The sequence below is a fragment of the Schistocerca cancellata genome, chromosome 6 (genome assembly GCF_023864275.1).
Source record: "Schistocerca cancellata isolate TAMUIC-IGC-003103 chromosome 6, iqSchCanc2.1, whole genome shotgun sequence".
NCBI lineage: Eukaryota > Metazoa > Arthropoda > Insecta > Orthoptera > Acrididae > Schistocerca > Schistocerca cancellata.
The window spans coordinates 243092555-243118993 of record NC_064631.1 but is presented as its reverse complement, the minus strand read 5'-3'; the positions used below and the strand labels follow the sequence as shown (position 1 = coordinate 243118993).

At 40.9% G+C, this 26439-nt stretch overlaps 1 protein-coding gene across 1 annotated transcript in view; it reads right to left on the bottom strand.

The window, feature by feature from the left end:
* Positions 1–5855: 5855 nt before the first annotated feature.
* The window catches only part of LOC126191062 (activating signal cointegrator 1), a 136647-nt gene continuing 116063 nt past the window's right edge, over positions 5856–26439 (bottom strand). The window contains exons 11-12 of the mRNA XM_049931779.1: positions 6249–6440; positions 5856–6162 (exon numbers count right to left, since the gene is read on the bottom strand). Coding sequence (XP_049787736.1) covers positions 6074–6162; positions 6249–6440 — 281 coding nt within the window. The 3' untranslated portion in view covers positions 5856–6073. The remainder of the gene's footprint in view (positions 6163–6248; positions 6441–26439) is intronic.

Sequence of the window (26439 nt, the reverse complement as noted above, 5' to 3'; positions counted from 1 at the left end):
GTTTTCGTTTCACATGGAATGGAAGCTGAGCTGTGTCCAGTACAGTCAACTACCATCATAAGAATACGTTTTATGCTGTGTTACACGCACAATAGGTTGGGTGATAATGTGAGACAACAGCTTGGACAGCACTGGCCAGTCAGCTGGTCCAACTAAACTGCACTGATGTGAGCAGTTGCAGTTAAGAAGTGCAAATAGACCAACACAGAAACAATATAGCTTAGAATGTCATTCAGTTTTTCAAAAGAGTATGATATAGTGTTGGGCAAGACTCCATCACTACCGTACACTTCTTAGGTGACAAGACAGAAAGCATAAAATGCTCTCGTTCTCATCTAACACAGTATTCTAATAACAAACAAGAATGATGAAAATTCCAAGCTTAACACAGGGTAACTTTTCTGAGTGAGCTGCGTGTGATACAAAAGCATACTATTGTTTAATACTGAAGCCACAGAAGGTATTACTTAGTTCTGGTAATCTCTCAGCTCCTTCCTTATCCGAATCCAAGAATACAGTTCAGTTCTGGTACTGTCATCTGCTACGTTGATAACGAGTTGATCAATAACAGAAGTCACACAGGCACCACATTTTCTCCTCTTCTTTTATGACATGCTGTTCTATATAGTGCCAGCATTCGGCAGTAACATGTGAAAAAGCTGTGTGCGTTAGTTCCAGCCGGTCTGGCAGCTTAACAGTCATGTTATTTCTCGCAACAAATCACTTAACTTTGCTACAGATCAGTTCTGTTGGGTTCATATTGTAATGGTACAGTGGCAAATGTAAAATTGCAGCATATGTGTGGGCTGCTTGATGCCATAAAAATGATTGTTTTTCACGCTTCTATTACACTTACCACTCTGATTTGTGTCCTTTGTTAACGATCTTTCATAAAATATCGAGAATTAAGAATTTCTATTTGAAATGAAAACAGGAATTTCACAGGTAATATGTAATTAGAAATAATGAGACGAGCACTATCCACAAAAATGATGACAAATTTTACAATTACGAGATGTAGGTATTTCAAACTGAAGGAAGAAAAAGGATAATTGAGGAGATACTTGAACCAGCGATCCATGACCTACACCAGACTATCTGTCTACTACACTATCGATTCTGCTATACAACCAGTGTGTATTTACGCCTTGACACCATATAGTCCCTCGGAAAAATTGAAAGCCGATTTTTTTTCTGTAAATTTATGTAAAACATTAACAACCACCCACCCACAGCGTGACAATCAGAGCACAACAGTACAAGGACTGTGACTGTACACAATTTAGTACATTACAATATCTTAAAGTTTCATGTAATGTAACTCAGTAATAAGGTATCTAATACATAAGTACGACCTTCTTCCAAGAACTTAACAACACCAGTATGTGTACACTATGGCTACTGAGAAGTCATTGTGTTTGTGTTTGTTTACATAAGGTTTATTCTTATGATGAACAGGGTATAGTTCCTAGTTCCCCGTGCATCCCTTGCAGTAGTGCCACATGAGTCAAATTTTATGATTGTTCCAGCAAGATCGATTCCATAATATGTCACAAAGCTTTAGCGTATCAGCAAATTTCTAGCCAGTTCGAGCACGAATATCATTTGTTCAACCTACCCTTCCAATTTCTCTGCATGAGATCTCAAAAGCCAAAGATTCATTTGTAAATGTAAACCAACTCCTATATCAATGTATTACACAATGTAAAAATGTTGATCTCAGTAACCATAGATTAATCTGCTAAGGTAAAACAACCCTGTATTTATTAACTGACAAGTTTGGGAAAAACTTCGTCTTATTGTTTCTTCATGATTTTGTTTTGAAGTAAGTCTTACTGAAAAACCCAACTTAGGCTGTAAATTCTGATTGGTTTGGATCGGCTGATTATAGTGACCCAAGAGGAGGACTTTGTAGATTTTAAATCTGTTTAACCTTAGTATTTTAAGATCTGTCTTACAGAAAGCTTTCTTAGGATTTTCGTCTTTAAAGAAAAAGCCACTGCACTTTTGCCCACATTATATGGCACATTTACTGATTGCTAAGTTTTATTAATTGTACCTTTTTTTTTTTGGACAGCAAGACTGACACAGTAAATTTTGATTTTTTAAAAGCAGGTTTCTGGTACTTGAATTGTGACGTTATTAACCACTTCATCCGTTAGTGCTATATTTTGTAATGATTTTAAGCGTGTTTTAGATTTCTCCTGGGCCTTGTACAAAGGGTATTAGGAGAGTTTTGCAATAAGACACAAGTATAAGTTGCAGGAAGTTCTGAAAATACTTCATACTTGCATTGTAGCTGCTATGGCAAATCTGTGAACGCTCACTAACAAGGTTAGTTTGAAGTGCTTGCTATGACATTGTGGTCACAAAGTGAGATTCAAGCAGTTTTGCAATACAACTTTGCGCATGGTTTAAATGTAGACCAGTGCTTTGAAGAAATGACTCTTGCACTAAGTGATGTGTGTCCACATCACACAACTATATTCAGGTGGTCCAGAGAATTCAAAAGAGGAAATTTCACTCTGGAGGATGCTGAGAGGACAGGAAGGCCACAATTGTCAGTTATGGAGGAAAACATTGATGCAATGAGGAAAAAACTAGACGAAGAGATGCGAGTGACCTCCAGGCAGATAGGGCTAAATGCACCAGCAATTCATTCGATTCTGCATAATTTGCATGAACTTGGCTGTCTCTAGGTGCCACATACACTGATGAAGAGCAGATGACATAATGTGTGACTTGGTGCTGGGAGATATTAAAGAAGTTTTCTAAGGGACAATCTCAGAATGTGAATAACATCGTGATAGGTGATGAGACTTGGCCTTTCTTTTATGACGTGCCATCTGAGACTCAAAACAAAGTTTGGGTCTTTGAAGATGACATACCCATAGCCATCAGAAAATCCCAATCAGTAAAGACAAACAGATAGCTTTTTTTTTTTTTTTTTTCCCAAATCGAGTGGAATTGTGGAGACTGTTGTTTTGGACACACAGAAGATAGTCACAACTGAGTGGTACACTGGGCAGTACTTGCCCAAAGTCATCCAATCTTTGAAGGACCTACAACTGAAGTAGAAAATGGATGCTTGGTTCCTCCATCACGATAACACTCCAGCCTGCTGCACCAAAGCATGCACCGAATATTTACAGGTTTCAGGACTGAAACTTCTTGAGCACCCTCCTTACAGTCCAAAGCTTGCCCCTTATGACTTTGCACTGTTCCTGCATGTGAAAATGAAACTGAAAATGCAGTTTTCAAGTGATGAGGATCTCCTGAGGGCTTGGGACAACGAGCATGCCTTACCTTCTTACAGACACTTGCAAGAACTGGTTTAGGAATTGGTTTCAGAGGATGGAGAGATGTATTCAATGTGGCATAAATTACTTAAAAAAATTACATAAATAAAGCTGTATTGCATTTGTCAATGTATTTGTGCACCTGTGAACAAGGCCACAGATGCCAGCTGATAGTGGAGACTTTACCATCCATTCCACCTGCCATGCCGATGTGATTTGAATTTCTTGTAAACTGTGCAAGCTAGGATGTGGTATATTTGTTTGTTGTAACTTACAGATTTACTTGTAATTTATTGGTAAATAAATGTGTGCAATTTATCTGTGTTTCCTCTGGGTTTCTGGCCACCACCCTTCCATGTTCAAATTGTGCCTAGTTGGCAATCTAGTTCAGTGGAATTAAAGCAACAGATCAATGTATGATAAGTTTTACTAATGAACAGCGAAAATGTAGTAGGCAGTACACCTTTTTCTTTTCACCATTTTGAGTTTTGTAAAGGTTTGAAATTATGTGTAATAACGTTTGGAAGTCTCAAATATTGGATGACGAAGTATGGGTAATTTGCGCGCCTTAAGACAAAAGACACAATTTCTGACAGTAATACTTGTATTAAATCTTTAACATAAAATTATACCTCTTAATGTGTAGATTATAACAGTACTATATATTTTAAAATTCTGTCATTAATTACATGAAGCAATGAAAGTCAAATTTTTATTGTCCCTGGAAGCCGTTACATGGGAGACCTGTAACTGAGATTTAGTTCCATATTAGCCATTTAGTAACACAGATACTATGTGAGGAAATGAGAAGAGTACAAACATATTATTTTTACATGCTGACGCTAGATGCTTATCTCGAGGGAAGATACTAACCCATATTTTTGAAGTGAGTTACAATGTACTGGCTTTATTTTTTGAAAACAGTTCCTGATGGAAGGGTTGATTATTTGGTAGAAAGTGTCTCCTTCAAATTACCTATTTCACTGAAATTTTTAAAGGGCAAATCAATTTAACTTAACTTTCCAAGGCAAACAAGTAAATTAATTTACTAATCATTAAAAAATTCATGCTTTCAAGAAAAAGATAAAATTTTGGACAATTTGAATGTGTTCCATTGAGTTTTGAAATGGGAGAGACGTTTATTGACAATGTTATTCTGTATTGGTACCCAATGAGGCATTTAACTAGCATTTTCCAAATTAACAGCAGATTAAATATCAAAATGAACTACGTACTAAAAATCTACTTATTGTCAAAACTTGTCTTTCAACAACGTCAACAGTACGCAACTTGTATTGAACTGACATCTAATTTATTGTCGCAAAAAAAATTCACATCATTAACAAAATTATGCTGCAGTTTCGAAGATGAATATCCTCAAGTGTCTCAAAAGCCCACATTGGTACTTACACCATTTGCAACTACATATATGTTTCAATCCCTAATAAATAAGAACAAATCTGGTTGTAGCACAATAAATATGTAATTATACAGCTAAGGTGGCTTTCATTATCATTAAAATTAGTTAGCTGACGTGCTCAACATGATAAAGATTATTTTCTTAATCATCGTTGACATGATATATATCTATCAATTTTAATTTACATATATATGGGGTGAACATCAATAAAACCAATAACCAATAAACTGCAGGAATGGGCTCCTGACTGGAAATTGAGGAAAAAAGGTCATGAACGTAAGTCCCAAATGGAGGGTGTGCCTGCAACGACAACAAATCGCCCATGGCACAGTACAGAGCTGCACTGCATCTATGACATGTCACAACAGATGTTCAAAGTGGCCTCCATGGGATTGCAGGTGATAGGAACAGCAGCAGTTGTAATGCAGCACACACATAATCTTACTCTGGCTTACACCATGCTCATGGGTCACTCACCTGGAGCAAGTTCTAGGACTTGTCTCAATATCCTGTAGAAACCAGTCCTCCAAATCTGATGTGCACACAGTCTGCTGCCTCCTTGCACATTTGTATGTCTAAAAGGAGCCATGATCATACAAATGCCAAAAACAGACTTGAAATGTTGTGTGACGTGGTTGGTGTCTGCGAGGGTACTTGTTCCAGTACAGCCCTGCTGCCTCTCATCCGGTTCCATCTGCATGGCCATAAAAAAACACCATCTTTTCTTGTTCCCGACATGAATACTGGACCATTTTGCTGTTTACAGTATCCTGCATCACTTACATAGGCTGCAACACACAAGGAACACATGGTACATGATCGGAGGAACTGTCATTCACCAGCCCATCTACTGGCAATGATGCATTTGCAAATACATGTTCCTAGAACCTTTTTTCCCTTAATTTCCAGTAAATAATATGTACATGCAGTTTGTCAGTTTTGTTAACTTTCACTCTTGTATGACAGTAGCATACACTGGCAACATAAGAGTAGAGACTGATCTCATTATTGTGGCAGCACATTTCTTGATGTAGCAATTTCTTAAAATGGGATCTGATGTTCATGTTTATTTGCCATTGATTTTATAATAATTAATATTATCAAATACATTATGCAACTAAAAAGTAATTTTCTCCTTGACATTTATGTGGCTTTATTTATATGGTTTTCTTTGGTACAAATTTATATGCTTTTACACATCTGTCATCTGAACAAGCTTTATTCGCAATATGTACACCTTAGTAAAACAGAAATCTTCCACAAATTTCACTTCTTGTTCCTTCAGAAACAACATCTACTTATATCACAAATAAATAATCACTAATTATGCATTCAGAATGTTTCTCCTCAACATCTAGTCACATGAAGCACGTTCGGATTGGATCTTTTTCAGCCTCTGCAATGATTTCTGTGCTGCTTGGTGAATTTTTGGGTCCAACTTATCTGCAAAACAATAAATAACCGAATGGGTTTATATCTTCATTGTTGAATTTGACTGATATTATTCAAAAGAAAATCTGAGTTCTTACATATTTTATGTTTTCCCTGAATAGGAAATCTAATTGGCAATTCTTGTGGGTCCTCACAGATGAAAACAAATGGTGACTCACTCTCTCCATCAGGGTATCTCTCTCTGTATTCCTCTTGCGGAAGGCAATCCACAACATTCACACATCCAAGCAAACAGCTTGTTGGATAGCTACTTGGGAACTTTATCCTGTCTGTAAAGATAATGAATAAATTTGAAATATATGTACCAATTAAGAGATACAGATTTTCAAAAACAATCCTATGAACTGTACACATGTATGTACTGAACAAAAGATAAGTATAATGTATGCAGCCTTGAGACCCTCACAAGTTCAGTACACATCAACAGTGCAGACAAAATGCGGTCTCAGAAAAATCACACTTATAGTTGAGATGGCATAAGAGAATCCCTACTAGCTCACAGCATGGTTGTCAGCTTTCAACTGCAAAGTGCTAACAACTGCATGTGAAAACAGTAGCCACCTACAGAGTTGTGACAACACCGAGGCACTGCCGCAGAGATGTTTACAAAATCACATTATGTATATAATAGAGGGAAACAATCCACGTGGGAAAAATATTCCTAAAAAGAAAGATGATGAGACTTACCAAACAAAAGCGCTGGCAGGTCGATAGACACACAAACAAACACAAACATACACACAAAATTCTAGCTTTCGCTACCAACGGTTGCCTCGTCAGGAAAGAGGGAAGGAGAGGGAAAGACAAAAGGATTTGGGCTTTAAGGGAGAGGGTAAGGAGTCATTCCAATCCCGGGAGCGGAAAGACTTACCTTAGGGGGAAAGGACAGGTATACACTCGCACACACACGCGGATGGATATGTGTGTGTGTGCGAGTGTATACCTGTCCTTTCCCCCTAAGGTAAGTCTTTCCGCTCCCGGGATTGGAATGACTCCTTACCCTCTCCCTTAAAGCCCAAATCCTTTTGTCTTTCCCTCTCCTTCCCTCTTTCCTGACGAGGCAACCATTGGTTGCGAAAGCTAGAATTTTGTGTGTATGTTTGTGTTTGTTTGCGTGTCTATCGACCTGCCAGCGCTTTTGTTTGGTAAGTCTCATCATCTTTCTTTTTAGGAAAATCACATTATGTTATTGACTGAGGTAGGCCTACAAAGCTGTCACACCAAGTGAACTGCAACAGCCAGGGATCAACTTATTCCAACCATAATATAGATAATATAATGTGGATACAATTACTATAATACAATATCGATACAATTAATATACTATAAAGTGCAAAAGTAAAGAGACAGCACAGAAAAACAGATGACTAACTTAGCAAACTAGTGATAGCTTATCTTCAAACAACCTTCACACATTTGATTTTAGGTACCTCCGACAATCTTTACTCATCACTGTGAAATAAAAAGTTAGGTTATTGAACTGCAAGATTTCAATGAAGACCTTTAGGCAACAATATTCACTGTTATTAGAACACCCAAGTAGCTCATAGCAAAATAAAAAGGACATGCATTAAAAATACAAAGTAAATCCACAAAATAGAGGTGGGAAAAAGCAAATAAATACTATACTTCTGTTATCACTAATATTTTGACCATAAACTATTCAGCCATCTTCCCAGCTAGCCCTAAAAACTGACAGGAAAGCACTCTCACCCCCTCATAAGCCTGCAGAATGAGCCAGTTCCACATGCATACAGGGATAATTGAGCTGGAAGAAATACCACGGGGCTGTAGCAATTTATGCCACTGTTACCATGTTTGCACAGGATGTTCTGTCAGAATTCTAGTCAACAGGGGAGCAACAGTACTGTTGTCTAATTACTAACTGCCATAACAGCCACTGCTGAATTCCAGATTTTGTGAAGGATAAAATCATCATCTCACTTGTCATACATCACAGCAAGGCTCAGTGGTTCTGTGATGGATGACTTAATTCTAAGGAATGCAGTCATATATATAATATTCTTGGTCAGCATTGTTTCCCATATATCAGATGTACTTTATGTACAGTTTAAGAATGTAGCATGGAACATCACGTTATTCAGGGGGTTCATTTTAACTGAAGACACTTAAATACCTCAAAAACTATGCATCGGATCAAAAAAAGTAATAACTCCAATTTATTTGTTTCAGAAGGAGACATCCAATGATACCCCATCCTATGTGCTGGTGGCAGGTGGGGGTGGGGGTGCAGCTTTGATATTTCCGATGGGAATCCCCATTTCATATTGCAGATTATGATTCTACAGCAAAATCTACATACATTTTGTTGGTAGCTTTTTCTTCATTTCACCACAGATGGCACACTAATCGGAGAAATAGAAATGGGTACACAATCATAATTTATGACATACTACTCAGTGGCCCTTGAATATCCAATGGGATGTGGGACCCCACCTCAATCTTGCAAGGGTAGGACAGGCTAATACTTTATAACTTCTAATTGGAAACACCATTTGAAACATTGTATTTCTCTGATATATCGAACAGGGGACTACTCAATGCACCACCATGGCGTGCATAGATCTACGACATATCATTATGGACAGTACCCTGTGACCGGAGCTCACATATTGTGCAGAGTAGAACAGATAGCGGCTCTAAATATTAAAATACATGCACAGTGTTTATTGTCTGCACACCTACCTATCATTTGGAGAACATGTCGTGCATGTGGACAATGAATGTTGCAACAACAGAACAAAAAATTGAAATGATCCTGATTTACGGAGAATGTAGGAGAAACGTTAAGACTGTATGCCGAGTATTTTCCACAGAAAGCTCGCTCTCGTTCAGCCTTTCACAAGGTTGTGAAAAACTTTATATCTGATGGCAGCATACAGTCCAGCAAATAAAATGAAGCAAACGTGTAACAGGAGAAGGTAATGAAATAGCTGTACTAGGGGCAGTGCACCACAACCCACAAATAAGGGCGCAGCAATTACACCACGATTCCAGTGCGTCCTTAGGTAGTATTCACACAATACTGCATCATCGGAAGTATCATCCACATCATGTGTCACTGCATCAAGAACTTCATGGTGCTGATTTCCGTAACCAGGTAGTGTTTAGTGAATGGGCATGTCAACAAATGCAAACAACCCCATGTTCTTTGCCGAGGTACTATTTTCCGATGAGTCTACATTCACTAACCGTACCAGTGTTAACTGGCACAACATGCATTACTGGGGTGTAGAAATCTCCAACAGTTAGGGCAAATTGGCCACCAACATCCTTGGTCAGTTAATGTAGGTGTGGGTATCATGGGGGAACGCACTCATTGGTCCGTATTATACCGACAGCACGCTGAATGGACACAAATAATGAAAGTTTTTGGAACAGGAACTGCCAGTACTACTGCAGGATGTTACTCTGGACGTTCGACAATGTATTTGGTTTCATCATGACAGTGGCCCAGCACATTACGCAACTGAATCATGGGAAGTATTAGACCATGTTTACACTGATATGTGGGTTGGCAGAGGTTGCCGGATTTGATGTCACTGGATTTGTTTCTGTGGATATATTTATAAGATAAGGTATACCAGCAAGTGCGAACAGGCCGTGAAGACGTGGTCGACTGCATCAGAAACGCCTGTTCTGACATTCTCTCAGATATACTTCTGTCCTGTTTATGGACATTTGAAAAGCGGATCACTAAACATTTGAACACTTACTTTAATTTAGTTGGGAAGGTAGAGTAGCATTTGTCTCGAGCCATCGCCACAGTGGCACATCAAGTAGTCCCCTGTTTGATATGTTTGAGGAATACAGTGTTGTGAATGGGGTTTACAATTAGAAGTTATGAAATCCTGGACTGTTCTACCACTGAAAAATGGAGGTGGGGTCCCATGTGCCACTGAATATTCAAGGGTCATTGAGTAGCATGTCATAAATTACAATTGTGTACCCATTTCTATTACTTCGATTACAGTGCTACCTTTGGTGAAATGAAGAAAATGCCTCACAAAAAATGTATGTAGATTTTGCTGCAGAATCATAATCTGCAATAAAAAATTGGGGTTTCCCCTTAAATATTGCGAAGTCCTCCTCCCTCCCCATCCCACCACCCATGCATGTAGTGGGAATGAGGGGTCAAATATAGTATCATTGGACGTCCCCCTCTGATATAAGCAAATTGGAATTACAACTTTTTCATCCAATGCATATTTTTTGAGATATTTCAATGTCCTCAGTTAAAATGAACAGCCCGCTACCTGATAAATGTGCTGTGGTCGAGTACTGTATTTAGGCTGGAGAATGTCCAGGTTTTAACATCTATATCCCGACTTTCAGTTCTCAGAGACACTACTGAAAAGTGTGTGAAGAGTGCTGTTATTACCCATGATGATGATTTTAATCTTGACAAAATGTGGAATCTACCATTGTAAATAGTTAGCAGTCAGTCAGACAATGGTACTATTCCCTCGTTAATCACAATTTGTCACAAAACATCCTTCACAGAGGTGTCCATGGTAGCATATACACTCCTGGAAATGGAAAAAAGAACACATTGACACCGGTGTGTCAGACCCACCATACTTGCTCCGGACACTGCGAGAGGGCTGTACAAGCAATGATCACATGCACGGCACAGCGGACACACCAGGAACCGCGGTGTTGGCCGTCGAATGGCGCTAGCTGCGCAGCATTTGTGCACCGCCGCCGTCAGTGTCAGCCAGTTTGCCGTGGCATACGGAACTCCATCGCAGTCTTTAACACTGGTAGCATGCCGCGACAGCGTGGACGTGAACCGTATGTGCAGTTGACGGACTTTGAGCGAGGGCGTATAGTGGGTATGCGGGAAGCTGGGTGGACGTACCGCCGAATTGCTCAACACATGGGGCGTGAGGTCTCCACAGTACAACGATGTTGTTGCCAGTGGTCGGCGGAAGGTGCACGTGCCCGTCGACCTGGGACCGGACCGCAGCGACGCACGGATGCACGCCAAGACCGTAGGATCCTACGCAGTGCCGTAGGGGACCGCACCGCCACTTCCCAGCAAATTAGGGACACTGTTGCTCCTGGGGTATCGGCGAGGACCATTCGCAACCGTCTCCATGAAGCTGGGCTACGGTCCCGCACACCGTTAGGCCGTCTTCCACTCACGCCCCAACATCGTGCAGCCCGCCTCCAGTGGTGTCGCGACAGGCGTGAATGGAGGGACGAATGGAGACGTGTCGTCTTCAGCGATGAGAGTCGCTTCTGCCTTGGTGCCAATGATGGTCGTATGCGTGTTTGGCGCCGTGCAGGTGAGCGCCACAATCAGGACTGCATACGACCGAGGCACACAGGGCCAACACCCGGCATCATGGTGTGGGGAGCGATCTCCTACACTGGCCGTACACCACTGGTGATCGTCGAGGGGACACCGAATAGTGCACGGTACATCCAAACCGTCATCGAACCCATCGTTCTACCATTCCTAGACCGGCAAGGGAAGTTGCTGTTCCAACAGGACAATGCACGTCCGTATGTATCCCGTGCCACCCAACGTGCTCTAGAAGGTGTAAGTCAACTACCCTGGCCAGCAAGATCTCCGGATCTGTCCCCCATTGAGCATGTTTGGGACTGGATGAAGCGTCGTCTCACGCGGTCTGCACGTCCAGCACGACCGCTGGTCCAACTGAGGCGCCAGGTGGAAATGGCATGGCAAGCCGTTCCACAGGACTACATCCAGCATCTCTACGATCGTCTCCATGGGAGAATAGCAGCCTGCATTGGCATTGCTGCGAAAGGTGGATATACACTGTACTAGTGCCGACATTGTGCATGCTCTGTTGCCTGTGTCTATGTGCCTGTGGTTCTGTCAGTGTGATCATGTGATGTATCTGACCCCAGGAATGTGTCAATAAAGTTTCCCCTTCCTGGGACAATGAATTCACGGTGTTCTTATTTCAATTTCCAGGAGTGTATATTTGCCACCTGTGCATTATGTCTTCCAATATGATTATTAATGTACACATGTGTAACTGGCTTGCTCTACCAGTTTATAAAATGGATAGTAGTAATGTACCATCAATCATTAGGACTCACTCTAAAGATAGCTGAATGGATTATAGCCACAATATTAGCAGATAATGTTTAGTTTCCATTTAATTCCCAAAATTTTATCGACCAAATGATACATTGTGAGAACATACAGCTACAGAATAAATACAGCTGTAAAGAGATCTCTGGAAAGCAATTTGAGGAACTGATAATGCAAAAGGCATTTATATTGTGGGCTGTAGAATGGTTCCGTAGGGTGGATATATTTCTTTTTCATGTCCATGTCCATTACCAATAGAAAGTTGTCTTGGAGTAGACAGCAGTATATTCTTAAGAGTAATCACCAACATTGATAATAGACTTTCATGGTATAGTTTAAGTCTATCTTCAAGAATCTGATAGTTCAGTTTTTTAGATATCTCTGTGACACCCTCCCACGGATTAACCAAATGTGTGACCACTCATGCTACCCTTATCTGTATACGTCCAGTATCCCATCCCTTGTTAGTTCAGTCCGGTTCAGGTCCCACAGACTTGAGCAATATTCTAGAACCAGTCCCTAGAGTGGTTATAAATCACCGTCTATCACACATTTTACCCGTGACTGAACTGTGATCATTGCATTTCATATCCCTATAAAATGTTAAAGTTTGTATGAGTTGGCTGATTCCAACAGTGATTCACTGATATTATAGTCATAGAATACTAGGTCTTTCTCGTTTTGTGAAGAACACAATTTTATATTTTTGAACATTTCAAGCACGTTGCTAATCTTTGCACCAATTGGCAATCTTATCAAGATCTGTCTGGATATTTATGCTGCTTCTTTCAGATAGTACTTCCTTATAGATAACGGGGGGTGGGTGGGTGGGTGGGGGGGGGGGGGTTAATATATAACATGAACAGCAAGGGTCCCAATACACTTCCCTGTGTCACACCTCAAGTTACTTATACATCTGATGGTGACTCTCCATCCAAGATAAGCTACTGCGTCGTCCCTATCAAAAACTTCTCAATCCAGTCACAAATTTCACTCAATATCCTGTATGACTGTACTTTTGCCAATAAGCATAAGTATGGTACTGAGACATATGCTTTTCAGAAATCAAAAAATACTGCATCTTCATGATGGCCTTGATTCAAAGATTTCAGTACATCATATGAGAAAAGTGTGAGACAGGTTTCACATGACCGATATTTTTGGAATCTCTGCTGGTCAGCTGGGAGGAGGTCATTCTGTCCAAGATACCTCATCATTTTTAAGCTCAGAATATGTTCTAAGATTCTACGACAAATCAGTGTCAAGGATAGTGGACAGTAGTTTTGTGGATCACTTGTACTACCCTTCCCTTAGATGGGTGTGACCTGTGCTTAATTCCAAGAACTGGGCACAGTTTGTTGTTCAAGGGATCTACAACAGATAATAGTTAGAAGAGGGGCTAACTCAGCCACAAATTCAGTATACAATCATATGTCCTGGGGCTTTGTTCAGTTTTAATGATTTCAGTTGTTTCTCAACACCACTGACACTAATACTTATGAGGGCTGGAACTTTAATAGTGATAACTATTTATTTACAGCTCGTGCAAAATAGATACACGTTTCAAAATTTTACTGACCTTCAAAGTAGTCACCAGCACTATGTATAACCTGTTGCCAGCGATGTGGAAATCATAGGATACTCTTAGCACTGCCAGTTCAAACGCCGCTGTCTACTGCCTGACGAAGTTGTCGCAGTTCTGAAGCGAATGTCATGAAGTGTTTCCTTCAGTTTAGAAATCCAGTTGAACAATTTAGAAATCAAGTTGCACTTACGAGGGCTTAAGTCAGGGGAGTGCAGTAGGTGGTATAGCACTTAGCAGCCCCATCAGTCAAACAAATCAGTAACAGTTTGCGCTGTACGTGTTTGAGCATTGTCCTGCAAACTGACGGTCAGGTCATGCAGAAAGTGTCATCACTTCTGTCTCTAAGCTGGTCGTAGGTTGTGTTCCAAAAATGAACAGCACAGAAACAGAAGTGATGACACTTTCTGCATGACCTGACTGTCATTTTGCAGGACAATGTTCAAGCACGTACTGTGCAAACTGTTACAGATTTGTTTGACTGATGGGGCTGCTAAGTGCTATACCACCTACTGCACTCCCCTGACTTAAGCCCTCGTAGTTCAACTCGATTTCTAAACTGTTCAACTTGATTTCTAAACTGAAGGGAACACTTCACGGCATTCGCTTCAGAACTGCTACAAATTCGTCAGGCAATAGATGGTGCCGGTCAAACTGTCAACACAGCCGGCACTGCTAAGAGTATCCTACGACTTCCACATTGCTGGCAACAGGTTATACACAATGCTGGTGATTACTCTGAAGGTCAGTAAAACTTTGAAACACGTATCTATTTTGCACGAGCTGTAAATAAATAGTTGCCACTATTAAAGTTCCAACCCTCGTATTTCATTCTGCTTTTCAGTGGTATGAAGCTTAAATTGGGGCAATTCTCCTGTGTTTTCCTTTGTAAAGGAACATTTGAAAATGGAATTAAGCATGTCAGCTTTTGCTTTTCTATTCTCAATTTCAGTTCCCGTCTCATTCACTAGGGACTGGATACAAACTTTGGTGCCACTAACAGTTTTTACATAGCCCACAATTTCTTTAGATTTTGTGTAATGTCATTTGATAATAATCTGCAATGCTAGTAGCTGAAGGTTATCATGTGTTGCTCTTTTCACAGTCAAGCACATTTTTCTATCTATAGCCCTAAACTTTGTTTTACATCTATTGTGCAACAGTCTGTTTCTTTAGAAGTTTCTTTACAGTGAGTGTGTCCCACGGTCTCTCTCATTATGAATGGTTCTCCTGGGTAATAGCTACCCAGTGCACCGTCAACTATACTTTTAAATCTGAGCCATAAATCCACTACACGTCCCAGCCCTGTGCTTAAAGTTTCAAGTTTCTCACTGAGATACAACACTACTGATTTTTTAACTAATTTACTGAACATATATATCTTTCTGCTTTTTTTAGTTGTCCTTTGTACTTCGGTAATCATAGTTGCCACAACCACATCACGGTCAGTAATACCAGTTTCGATGTGGATCTTCTCAAAGAGGTCAGATCTAGTTTCACGGAATGTCTTATCATGCCCGCCACTAACAAAACTAATTTTCCTAATTAATTGTTGGACGACAAAGTCTCCAATGATGATTACAAATGGTGAGAAAGTTATGTACAAGTGAACTGAGGTTTTCTCTAAAGTTTTTGGTTACAGCAAGAGAAGAGCCTGATGCATGACAGATGGATCCAATTATCATTTTATGCCCACCCACCATACCGAGTCTTGCCCAAAAAATCTCACAAGCAGCTTCAGTTCCGACCTTGGTGGATTTGAGTTTCTTGTCTACTGTCGCCAATACGCCATCTCTATTTCCCACTTACCTATTCATTTGATATACACTTGTGCTGAAGATCTTACGAGGGGATACCCAAAAAAACTGGAATTATTTTTAAAAGCTATATATTTTCAAATTTTTCAAAACAACCTTATCCATTTCAAAATACTCTCGATTACAGCTAAACCACTGTCCCGTCGGTGCTTCTGTTCGAAACACTTTTTGTAGTCATCTTTAGAAATGGCTGACAGCTCTTTCCGCATTTTTTTCTTGACTTCTTCAATGTTGTCAAGCCGATGTCCTTTCATGCATGGAAATAAGAAAAAGTCACATGGAGCCAGGTCATAGGAGTAAGGTATTTAGGCCAGTGGAACCATGCCATTTTTTGCCAAAAACTGTCTAACAGAGATGGCTGTGTGTGCACAGGTGCGTTGTCGGAGTGGAAGATGCTTCTGTTAAAATTACAGTTGATCAGTTGTCTATCAACAGTCTGTGAGCACAAGCTCTCAATTTTTTTCAGTATTTTCGTAAATTCGGGCAGTTGTGGATGTCCAGAACGAGGTCTGTCATCAATCGACATGTTGCCATTTTTAAATCAAGCAAACCACCCACATACTTGAGTTTTTCTCTTAGCATCATCTTGGTAAGCTATTTTCAACATTAAAACAGTTTCAGCAGCATTTTTACCAAGTAGAAAACAAAATTTCGCAGCTGCAAATTGTTCACTTAAACTTGCCGTAGTAAAAAACGAAACAAGAACAAAACAGTGCTAGTAAAAACAATCACCCCAGATGAACAGAAAAAGTCAGGTCGACAACACAGGTGGCACTGAACTGGCAATGAGTTGCGCTATACACGCCTAGCAGTAGAAATGCATACTACACAAGCTTCATCCACAGTGAAGTCTAAATCCTTCACAGACAGGGATTACTTTCCAAACCTTGGCCGCAAAATGGGACCTCCCACATCACATCTGCACCAACACCATGAACCAGCTGCAAATGAGCACTCCACCCATTACCGAATATCACCAAACACTCAAACAACTATTTATCAGCACACAGGAAAATGAGGAACATCCTGCCCAAATCTCCTAAAGTAGGATATTTAGCAGATTGGATGGGGAGCAAAATACTAGTCCGTTTCTACACTGCACCTATTACCAACATCTAGCCCACATGGGTCATAGCCTTGTGGAACACCCAGGTGCAAGACGTACCAGCAAATTCTATTCCAGTGCCATCACAGTCTTATACAGGGGATGGACACAGATATGGAAACTCCAAAAACACAGCAGATAGGAAAGAGTGGTTCGCCTGCAAAGGATGCTGGTGTGACCTATTCCTGAGTACTGCTCGAGTGTTTGGGACCCACATCAGGATGGATTGAAGGAAAACATTGAAGAAATTCAGAGACGGGCTGCTAAATTTGTTACTAGTAGGTTTAAGTGCTATAGAGATGTTTTGGGAACTCAAATGGGAATTCACTGAGGGAAACACTATTGAGAAAATTTAGAGAACCAGGATTTGAAGCTGACTGCCAAATGAATCTGCTGCCACTAACATGCATTTCGCATAAGGACCACAAAGATACAAGACAATATGGCTCACACAGAACCATACATACATTCGTTTATCCTTTGCTATATTTGCAAGTGGAACAGGAAAGGAAATGACTAGTGGTACAGGGTATCCTCTGCCATGCACCATGTGGTGGCTTTTGGAGTATCTATGTAGATGTAGATTGTTGTTGTTGTTGTCTTCAGTCCTGAGACTGGTTTGATGCAGCTCTCCATGCTACTCTATCCTGTGCAAGCTTCTTCCTCTCCCAGTACCTACGGCAACCTACAGCCTTCTGAATCTGTTTAGTGTATTCATCTCTTGGTCTCCCTCTACGATTTTTACCCTCCACGCTTCCCTCCAATACTAAATTGGTGATCCCTTGATGCCTCAGAACATGTCCTACCAACCGATCCCCTCTTCTAGTCAAGTTGTGCCACAAACTTCTCTTCTACCCAACCCTATTTAATATCTCCTCATTAGTTATATGATCTACCCATCTAATCTTCAGCATTCTTCTGTAGCACCACATTTCGAAAGCTTCTATTCTCTTCTTGTCTAAACTATTTATCGTCCACGTTTCACTTCCATACATGGCTACACTCCATACAAATACTTTCAGAAACGACTTCCTGACATTTAAATCTATACTCGATGTTAACAAATTTTTCTTCTTCAGAAACGCTTTCCTTGCCATTGCCAGTCTACATTTTATATCCTCTCTACTTCAACCATCGTCAGTTATTTTGCTCCCCAAACAGCAAAACTCCTTTACTACTTTAAGTGTATCATTTCCTAATCTAATTCCCTCAGCATCACCCAACTTAATTCGACTACATTCCATTATCCTCTTTTTGCTTTTGTTGATGTTCATCTTATATCCTCCTTTCAAGACACCATCCATTCCGTTCAACTGCTCTTCCAAGTCCTTTGCTGTCTCTGACAGAACTACAATGTCATTGGCGAACCTGAAAGTTTTTACTTCTTCTCCATGGATTTTAATACCTACTCCGAATTTTTCTTTTGTTTCCTTCACTGCTTGCTCAATATACAGATTGAATAACATCAGGGATAGGCTACAACCCTGTCTCACTCCCTTCCCAACCACTGCTTCCCTTTCATTCCCCTTGACTCTCATAACTGCCATCTGCTTTCTGTACAAATTGCAAAATAGCCTTTCGCTCCCTGTATTTTACCCCTCCCCAGAATTTGAGAGAGAGTATTCCAGTCAACATTGTCAAAAGCTTTCTCTAAGTCTACAAATGCTAGAAACGTAGGTTTGCCTTTCATTAATCTAGCTTCTAAGATAAGTTGTAGGGTCAGTATTGCCTCACGTGTTCCAATATTTCTACGGAATCCAAACTGATCTTCCCTGAGGTCGGCTTTTTCCGTTCGCCTGTAAAGAATTCATGTTAGTATTTTGCAGCTGTGACTTATTAAACTGATAGTTCAGTAATTTTCACACCTGTAAACACCTGCTTTCTTTGGGATTGGAATTACTATATTTTTCCTGAAATCTGAGGGTATTTCACCTGCCTCATACATCTTGCTCACCAGATGGTAGAGTTTTGTCAGGACTGGCTCTCCAAAAGCCGTCAGTAGTTCTAATGGAATGTTGTCTACTCCCGGGGCCTTGTTTCGACTTAGGTCTTTCAGTGCTCTGTCAAGCTCTTCACGCAGTATCATATCTCCCATTTCATCTTCATCTACATCTTCTTCCATTTCCATAATATTGTCCTCAAGTACGTCGCCCTTGTATAGACCCTCTATATACTCCTTCCACCTTTCTCCTTTCCCTTCTTTGCTTAGAACTGGGTTTCCATCAAATCTCTTTATATTCATACAAGCGGTTCTACTTTCTCCGAAAGTCTCTTTAATTTTCCTTTAGGTAGTATCTATTTTACCCCTAGTGAGATAAGCCTCTACATCCTTACATTTGTCCTCTAGCCATCCCTGCTAAGCCATTTTGCACTTCCTGTCGATCTCATTTTTGAGATGTTTGTATTCCTTTTTGTCTGCTTCATTTACTGCATTTTTATATTTTCTCCTTTCGTCAATTAAATTCAATATTTCTTCTGTTACCCAAGGATTTCTACTAGCCTTCATCTTTTTACCTACTTGATCCTCTGCTGCCTTCACTACTTTATCTCTCAAAGCTACCCATTCTTCTTCTACTGTATTTCTTTCCCCCATCCCTGCCAATTGTTCCCTTATGCTCTCCCTGAAACTCTGTACAACCTATGGTTCTTTCAGTTTATCCAGGTCCCATCTCCTTTAATTCCCACCTTTTTGCAGTTTCTTCAGTTATAATCTACAGTTCATAACCAATAGATTGTGGTCAGAGTCCTCATCTGCCCCTGGAAATGTCTTACAATTTTAAACCTGGTTCCTAAATCTCTGTCTTACCGTTATATAATCTATCTGAAACCTGTCAGTATCTCCAGGCTTCTTCCATGTATACACCCTTCTTTTATGATTCTTGAACCAAGTGTTAGCTATGATGAAGTTGTGCTCTGTGCAAAATTCTACCAGACGGCTTCCTCTCTCATTTTTTAGCCCCAATCCATATTCACCTACTTAGTTTCCTTCTCTCCCTTTTCCTACTACCGAATTCCAGTCACCCATGACTATTAAATTTTCGTCTCCCTTCAGTATCTGAATAATTTCTTTATTTCATCATACATTTCTTCAATTTCTTTGTCATCTGCAGAGCTAGTTGGCATATAAACTTGTACTACTGTAGTAGGCGTGGGCTTCATGTCTATCTTGGCCACAATAATGCGTTCGTTATGCTGTTTGTAGTAGCTTACCCGCACTCCTATTTTGTTATTCATTATTAAACCGACTCCTGCATTACCCCTATTTTATTTTGTATTTATAACCCTGTATTTGCCTGACCAAAAGTCTTGTTCCTCCTGCCACCGAACTTCACTAATTCCTACTATATCTAACTTTAACCTATCCATTTCCCTTTTTAAATTTTCTAACCTACCTGCGTGATTAAGGGATCTGACATTCCACACTACGATCCGTAGAACGCCAGTTATCTTTCTCCTGATAACGACGTCCTCCTGAGTAGTCCCCGCCCGGAGATCCAAATGGGGGACTATTTTACCTCCGGAATATTTTACCCAAGAGGACACCATCATCATTTAACCATACAGTAAAGCTGCATGCCCTCGGGAAAAATTACGGCTGTAGTTTCCCCCTGCTTTCAGCCGTTCGCAGTACCAGCACAGCAAGGCCGTTTTGGTTAGTGTTACAAGGCCAGATCAGTCAATCATCCAGACTGTTGCCCCTGCAACTACTGAAAAGGCTGCTGCCTCTCTTCAGGAACCACACGTTTGTCTGGCCTCTCAACAGATACCCCTCCGTTGTGGTTGTACCTACGGTACGGCTATCTGTATCGCTGAGGCACGCAAGCCTCCCCACCAACGGCATGGTCCATGGTTCTTTGGGGGGTGGGGGTGGGGGGTGGGGGGAGATTTAGATTACCATGTCTAATATTGTATAGGCAAACCATTGACATTCAAAACTTTCAGTCATCTTGGAATGGATAAATAGTGGTCCTGTGTGGTTTTCAAGGGAATCATACCATTATTCCTGCAAAACAGTGGTAAGTTCAAGTAACAATGGACAGTAACATGCACCCTTCCCTCCAAAGTACACCACAAAGGCCCAATAATATTGAGATCCAGTGACTGTGGTGACCAGGGGAGATGTGAAAAGTCAACCCTGTGCTCATAAAACCAGTCCTGGAAGATGGCAGCTGTGCAAATGGGGGCCTTGTTACCTTGGAACACAGCACCTCTAATTATCCCCCCCCCCCCCCCCCCCCCCCCCCCGAACATTGTGCCACAGGACGGATCAGATCAGTCAAAATGGTCACACAAAATTTGGCAATATGCAACCTTGAGAGTAGCCATTGGACCCAAATCATCACTGAAATGCCACTATGCTTCACTCCTGGAAAGCAAACTTGGCCAGGTGTTGTAGAAAGTGTGGAACAAGACTCACCTGACCAAATGACTTTCTTCTGTTGCACCACTGTCCAAGTTTCATGGCTTTGGCACCAGATTTTCCTATTGAGTTGTTCTGGAATTCCAGCTTGCCCTACAGTTCCCTGCTTATGGAGCTCCCTTTGTTTTGTTTTGGTGTTGACAAGGTTAGTGAGTGTGTGACAATCTCTTTTGCAGTCACCACTGTCATCCTCTTATTTTTCATCACAATCCTCTTCAATGACTGTCTGTCGCAATCATTCAACACACCCTTTCATTCCAACTTCGTGTATGATGTTTTCTCCCATTCCTTGTATATGGCACAAATTTCAACATGGTGCCTCTGAAACACCAAACATTTCGACTACCTTGGTTATGGAAGCTCCCACCATATGAGCACCTACAATCTACCCATGTTCGAATTCACTCAGCACTGACATAACATACAACTACACAGAATTCTATTTCTGACTTGGGTGACACTTGCAACATTGAGGAAAATGCACAGTTCCCCTTTGTGGTCAAATATAACAGTGCAACTTGCAGTGCAGGTTTGGCTAACATTTGCATGTGTGTTCAGCTTCCATATTTTTGTACGCCCCCTGTACTAACTTGTCAAAGGCAGGAGCACCTGGGAAAGCAGTCATTTGGAAGCTTAGCAATTGTTTTACTGTTATTTGTGTGCCCATTTAACATGTAACTATAGAGTTAGTTTTGAACTATGTCTTTCATGCCAAATTTTCAGTTAAACATTAATTATCAAATTACTACCCCTACCTACCCTACCCCTAATGACACATCCAGACAGTGTCTTGCTGACCTCTTCCATCTGCCTTATCCCTGAAAACTCACTCTCAACATCCCACTAAACCCAGAACCTAAACCATTCCAAAACAATGTTGTCAACATATCAAACACTGCAATCCCACACTAGTTTCAGTACTATCCAAATGTCTTACTTTCAGTCCAACACATGGATTAAATCATGATGGACTGGTCGAAGTCCTATTATCCTCTTTCCAATCCTTACAGTGGCAACACTTTGTTGCCACCAACCCTTCCAACCGAAAGCTAACACTGTACCTTGCCTCTCCCAGTTCACACCTCATTCTAATGATGACCCTGAACTGACTCACTCCCACCCAACCACCTTCTTGTTACCTTCCATGAATTCCATACCTTCAACAGGGCCTCCTCCTTTGGTTGGTTGGTTGGTTGTTTGGGGAAGGAGACCAGACAGCGTGGTCATCGGTCTCATCGGATTAGGGAAGGATGGGGAAGTAAGTCGGCCGTGCCCTTTCAGAGGAACCATCCCGGCATTTGCCTGGAGTGATTTAGGGAAATCACGGAAAATCTAAATCAGGATGGCCGGACGCGGGATTGAACCGTCGTCCTCCCGAATGTGAGTCCAGTGTCTAACCACTGTGCCACCTCGCTTGGTCGCCGCCTCCTTTCCACAGCCCTTCATAAAAAAATAAACATCTCAGTAGATGAAAGAAAAGCCATCCACAACCTTAGGACTGATTTTCATAATAATCCCAATAGACAATGGATCCATCATTGTTATGATGATCACAGTGACTACTTGACAGAAGGTACCTGCTAACAGCCTAATTCTCCTACATGCAAGTCCTGCTGCAGTGATCCCACCCCAGAAGTTCAGAATAACTTCCAATCCTTATTCAAATCCTTAGACCTATCCTACAATAACTTACCAAATCCATATCCCTCCTCACCCCAGTTACCCTTGCCACACCCACCTTCTACATTCATTCAAAAATCCATAAATCTATCCACTCTCACAGCACAACTATAGTTGATACTGTGTTCTCACTAAAAATTTCAAGTCTTGTGGAGCATCAACTCCAACTCCATAACCTGCAGCCTAGCTTCTCATATAAAAAGCCAGAAATAACTTCAATCACAATTTTTCACCATCCTCACTCCATTACATCTGTATTGCTACTCTTCAGTGCTGATTCTGACTTCATGTAAACCAACATCCTCGTGCCCAGGAGGAACTAATCCCTTTTGGAGGGCAGATATCTCTCTACTGTGAGGTTCCTACAGCTGTCACCACATGCAACATACAGGTTGCCAACAGATTCTATCTTCCCATGCTTCCCCATCCTCTTCTATTTCTCTTTTTCTTATTACTTGCATAACCCCCATCAAACCAGGCAATCTTCAGCCATCCTCTTCTCTTCCTTGAGGATAGTACACTAAGATCTCTGATCATCTGTCTGTCAGATTGTATGGACATACCGAGTGAGATGCTGCTGTTGTATTCTACCCATGATGCTTTTTTGAGTCTGGGTCATTTCCCTAATCGTCGTATTTCTTATGTAGTCTTGCCACGATATTCTACATGATCTTGTGAGACAGTCCACTTCTAAAACTCTCAATTTGTTTCTATTTTTTCCAGTAACCTCAGTCATATTCATTAATCGTTATGGGCTCTACAATATTTACTGTCTTTATTTTCAAAATTTATCTCACATCACCATAACAGATAGTTTAAATTCTGGGTTTGCTGCTTTCCCATAGGCTACTCATTGCTGTCTTTCTCAGTTACATGTTCAATCTTCCAATAGAATGCTGCTCAAATATTTATTTTTTATTTATTTTTTGTATGCACTGATGTGCTGGCCCTCTACTATTATATTTCCTACTTTTTCTCACTGGTCTTGTCTTTTGAAAAACTACTTTCAGTCTCCACTAGATATACAGATAAACAAGTGGCACGACAATGGGCACCCACATGGGAGCCTTTTACGTCAACCTGTTTATGGAGAGGAGACCTTTGTGGCTATTTGAGAACAACGATCACTTAGAAGCTCGCACAGGATAGAGGAGCAGGGAGAGCTGCATCAAACCAGTCTCAGGACTGAAGACCGCAACAACAACAACGAGTGGCACGACAATGGGCACCTACATGGGAGCCTTTTACGTCAACCTGTTTATGGAGAGGAGACCTTTGTGGCTATTTGAGATCCCCCCATGAACCATGGACCTTGCCGTTGGTGGGGAGGCTTGCGTGCCTCAGCGATACAGATGGCCGTACCGTAGGTGCAACCACAAAGGAGGGGTATCTGTTGAGAGGCCAGACAAACGTGTGATTCCTGAAGGGGGGCAGCAGCCTTTTCAGTAGTTGCAGGAGCAACAGTCTGGATGATAGACTGATCTGGCCTTGTAACACTAACCAAAATGGCCTTGCTGTTCTGGTACTGCGAACGGCTGAAAACAAGGGGAAACTACAGCCATAATTTTTCCCGAGGGCATGCAGCTTTATTGTATGGTTAAATGATGATGGCATCCTCTTGGGTAAAATATTCCGGAGGTAAAATAGTCCCCCATTCGGATCTCCGGGCGGGGACAACTCAAGAGGACGTCGTTATCAGGAGAATCAAAACTGGCGTTCTACAGATCGGAGCGTGGAATGTCAGATCCCTTAATCGCGCAGGTAGGTTAGAAAATTTAAAAAGGGAAATGGATAGGTTAAAGTTAGATGTAGTGGGAATTAGTGAAGTTCGGTGGCAGGAGGAACAAGACTTTTGGTCAGGTGAATACAGGGTCATAAATACAAAAGCAAATACGGGTAATGCAGGTGTAGGTTTAATAATGAATAACAAAATAGGAGTGCGGGTAAGCTACTACAAACAGCATAGTGAATGCATTATTGTGGCCAAGATAGACAAAAAGCCCACGCCTATTACAGTAGTACAAGTTTATATGCCAACTAGCTCTGCAGATGACGAAGAAATTGATGAAATGTATGGTGAGATAAAAGAAATTATTCAGGTAGTGAAGGGAGATGAAAATTTAATAGTCATGGGTGACTGGAATTCGTCAGTAGGAAAAGGGAGAGAAGGAAACATAGTAGGTGAATATGGATTGTGGCTAAGAAATGAAAGAGGAAGCCGTCTGGTAGAATTTTGCACAGAGCATAACTTAATGATAGCTAACACTTGGTTCAAGAATCATGAAAGATGGTTGTATACATGGAAGAACCCTGGAGATACTAAAAGGTATCAGATAGATTATATAATGGTAAGACAAGAGATTTAGGAACCAGGTTTTAAATTGTAAGACATTTCCAGGGGCAGATGAGGACTCTGACCACAATCTATTGGTTATGAACTGTAGATTAAAACTGAAGAAACTGCAAAAAGGTGGGAATTAAAGGAAATGGGACCTGGATAAACTGAAAGAAACAGAGGTTGTACAGAGTTTCAGGGAGAGCATAAGGGAACAATTGACAGGAATGGGGGAAAGAAATACAGTAGAAGAAGAATGGGTAGCTTTGAGGGATGAAATAGTGAAGGCAGCAGAGGATCAATTAGGTAAAAAGACGAGGGCTAGTAGAAACCCTTGGGTAACAGAAGAAATATTGAATTTAATTGATGAAAGGAGGAAATATAAAAATGCAGTAAATGAAGCAGACAAAAAGGAATACAAATGTCTCAAAAATGAGATCGACAGGAAGTGCAAAATGGCTAAGCAGGGATGGCTAGAGGACAAATGTAAGGATGTAGAGGCTTATCTCACTAGGGGTAAAATAGATACTACCTAAAGGAAAATTAAAGAGAATTTTGGAGAAAGGAGAACCGCTTGTATGAATATCAAGAGCTTTGATGGAAACCCAGTTCTAAGCAAAGAAGGGAAAGTAGAAAGGTGGAAGGACTATATAGAGGGTCTATACAAGGGCGATGTACTTGAGGACAATATTATGGAAATGGAAGAGGATGTAGATGAAGATGAAATGGGAGATATGACACTGCATAAAAAGTTTGACAGAGCACTGAAAGACCTGAGTCGAAACAAGGCCCCCAGAGTAGACAACATTCCATTAGAACTACTGACAGCCTTGAGAGAGCCAGTCCTGACGAAACTCTACCATCTGGTGAGCAAGATGTATGAGACAGGCGAAATACCCTCAGACTTCAAGAAGAATATAATAATTCCAATCCCAAAGAAAGCAGGTGTTGACAGATGTGAAAATTACCGAACTATCAGTTTAATAAGTCACAGCTGCAAAATACTAACGCGAATTCTTTACAGACGAATGGAAAAACTGATAGAAGCCGACCTCAGGGAAGATAAGTTTGGGGTCCGTAGAAATGTTGGAACACGTGAGGCAATACTGACCTTACGACTTATCTTAGAAGAAAGATTAAGGAAAGGCAAACCTACGTTTCTAACATTTGTAGACTTGGAGAAAGCTCTTGACAATGTCGATTGGAATACTCTCTTTCAAATTCTGAAGGTGGCAGGG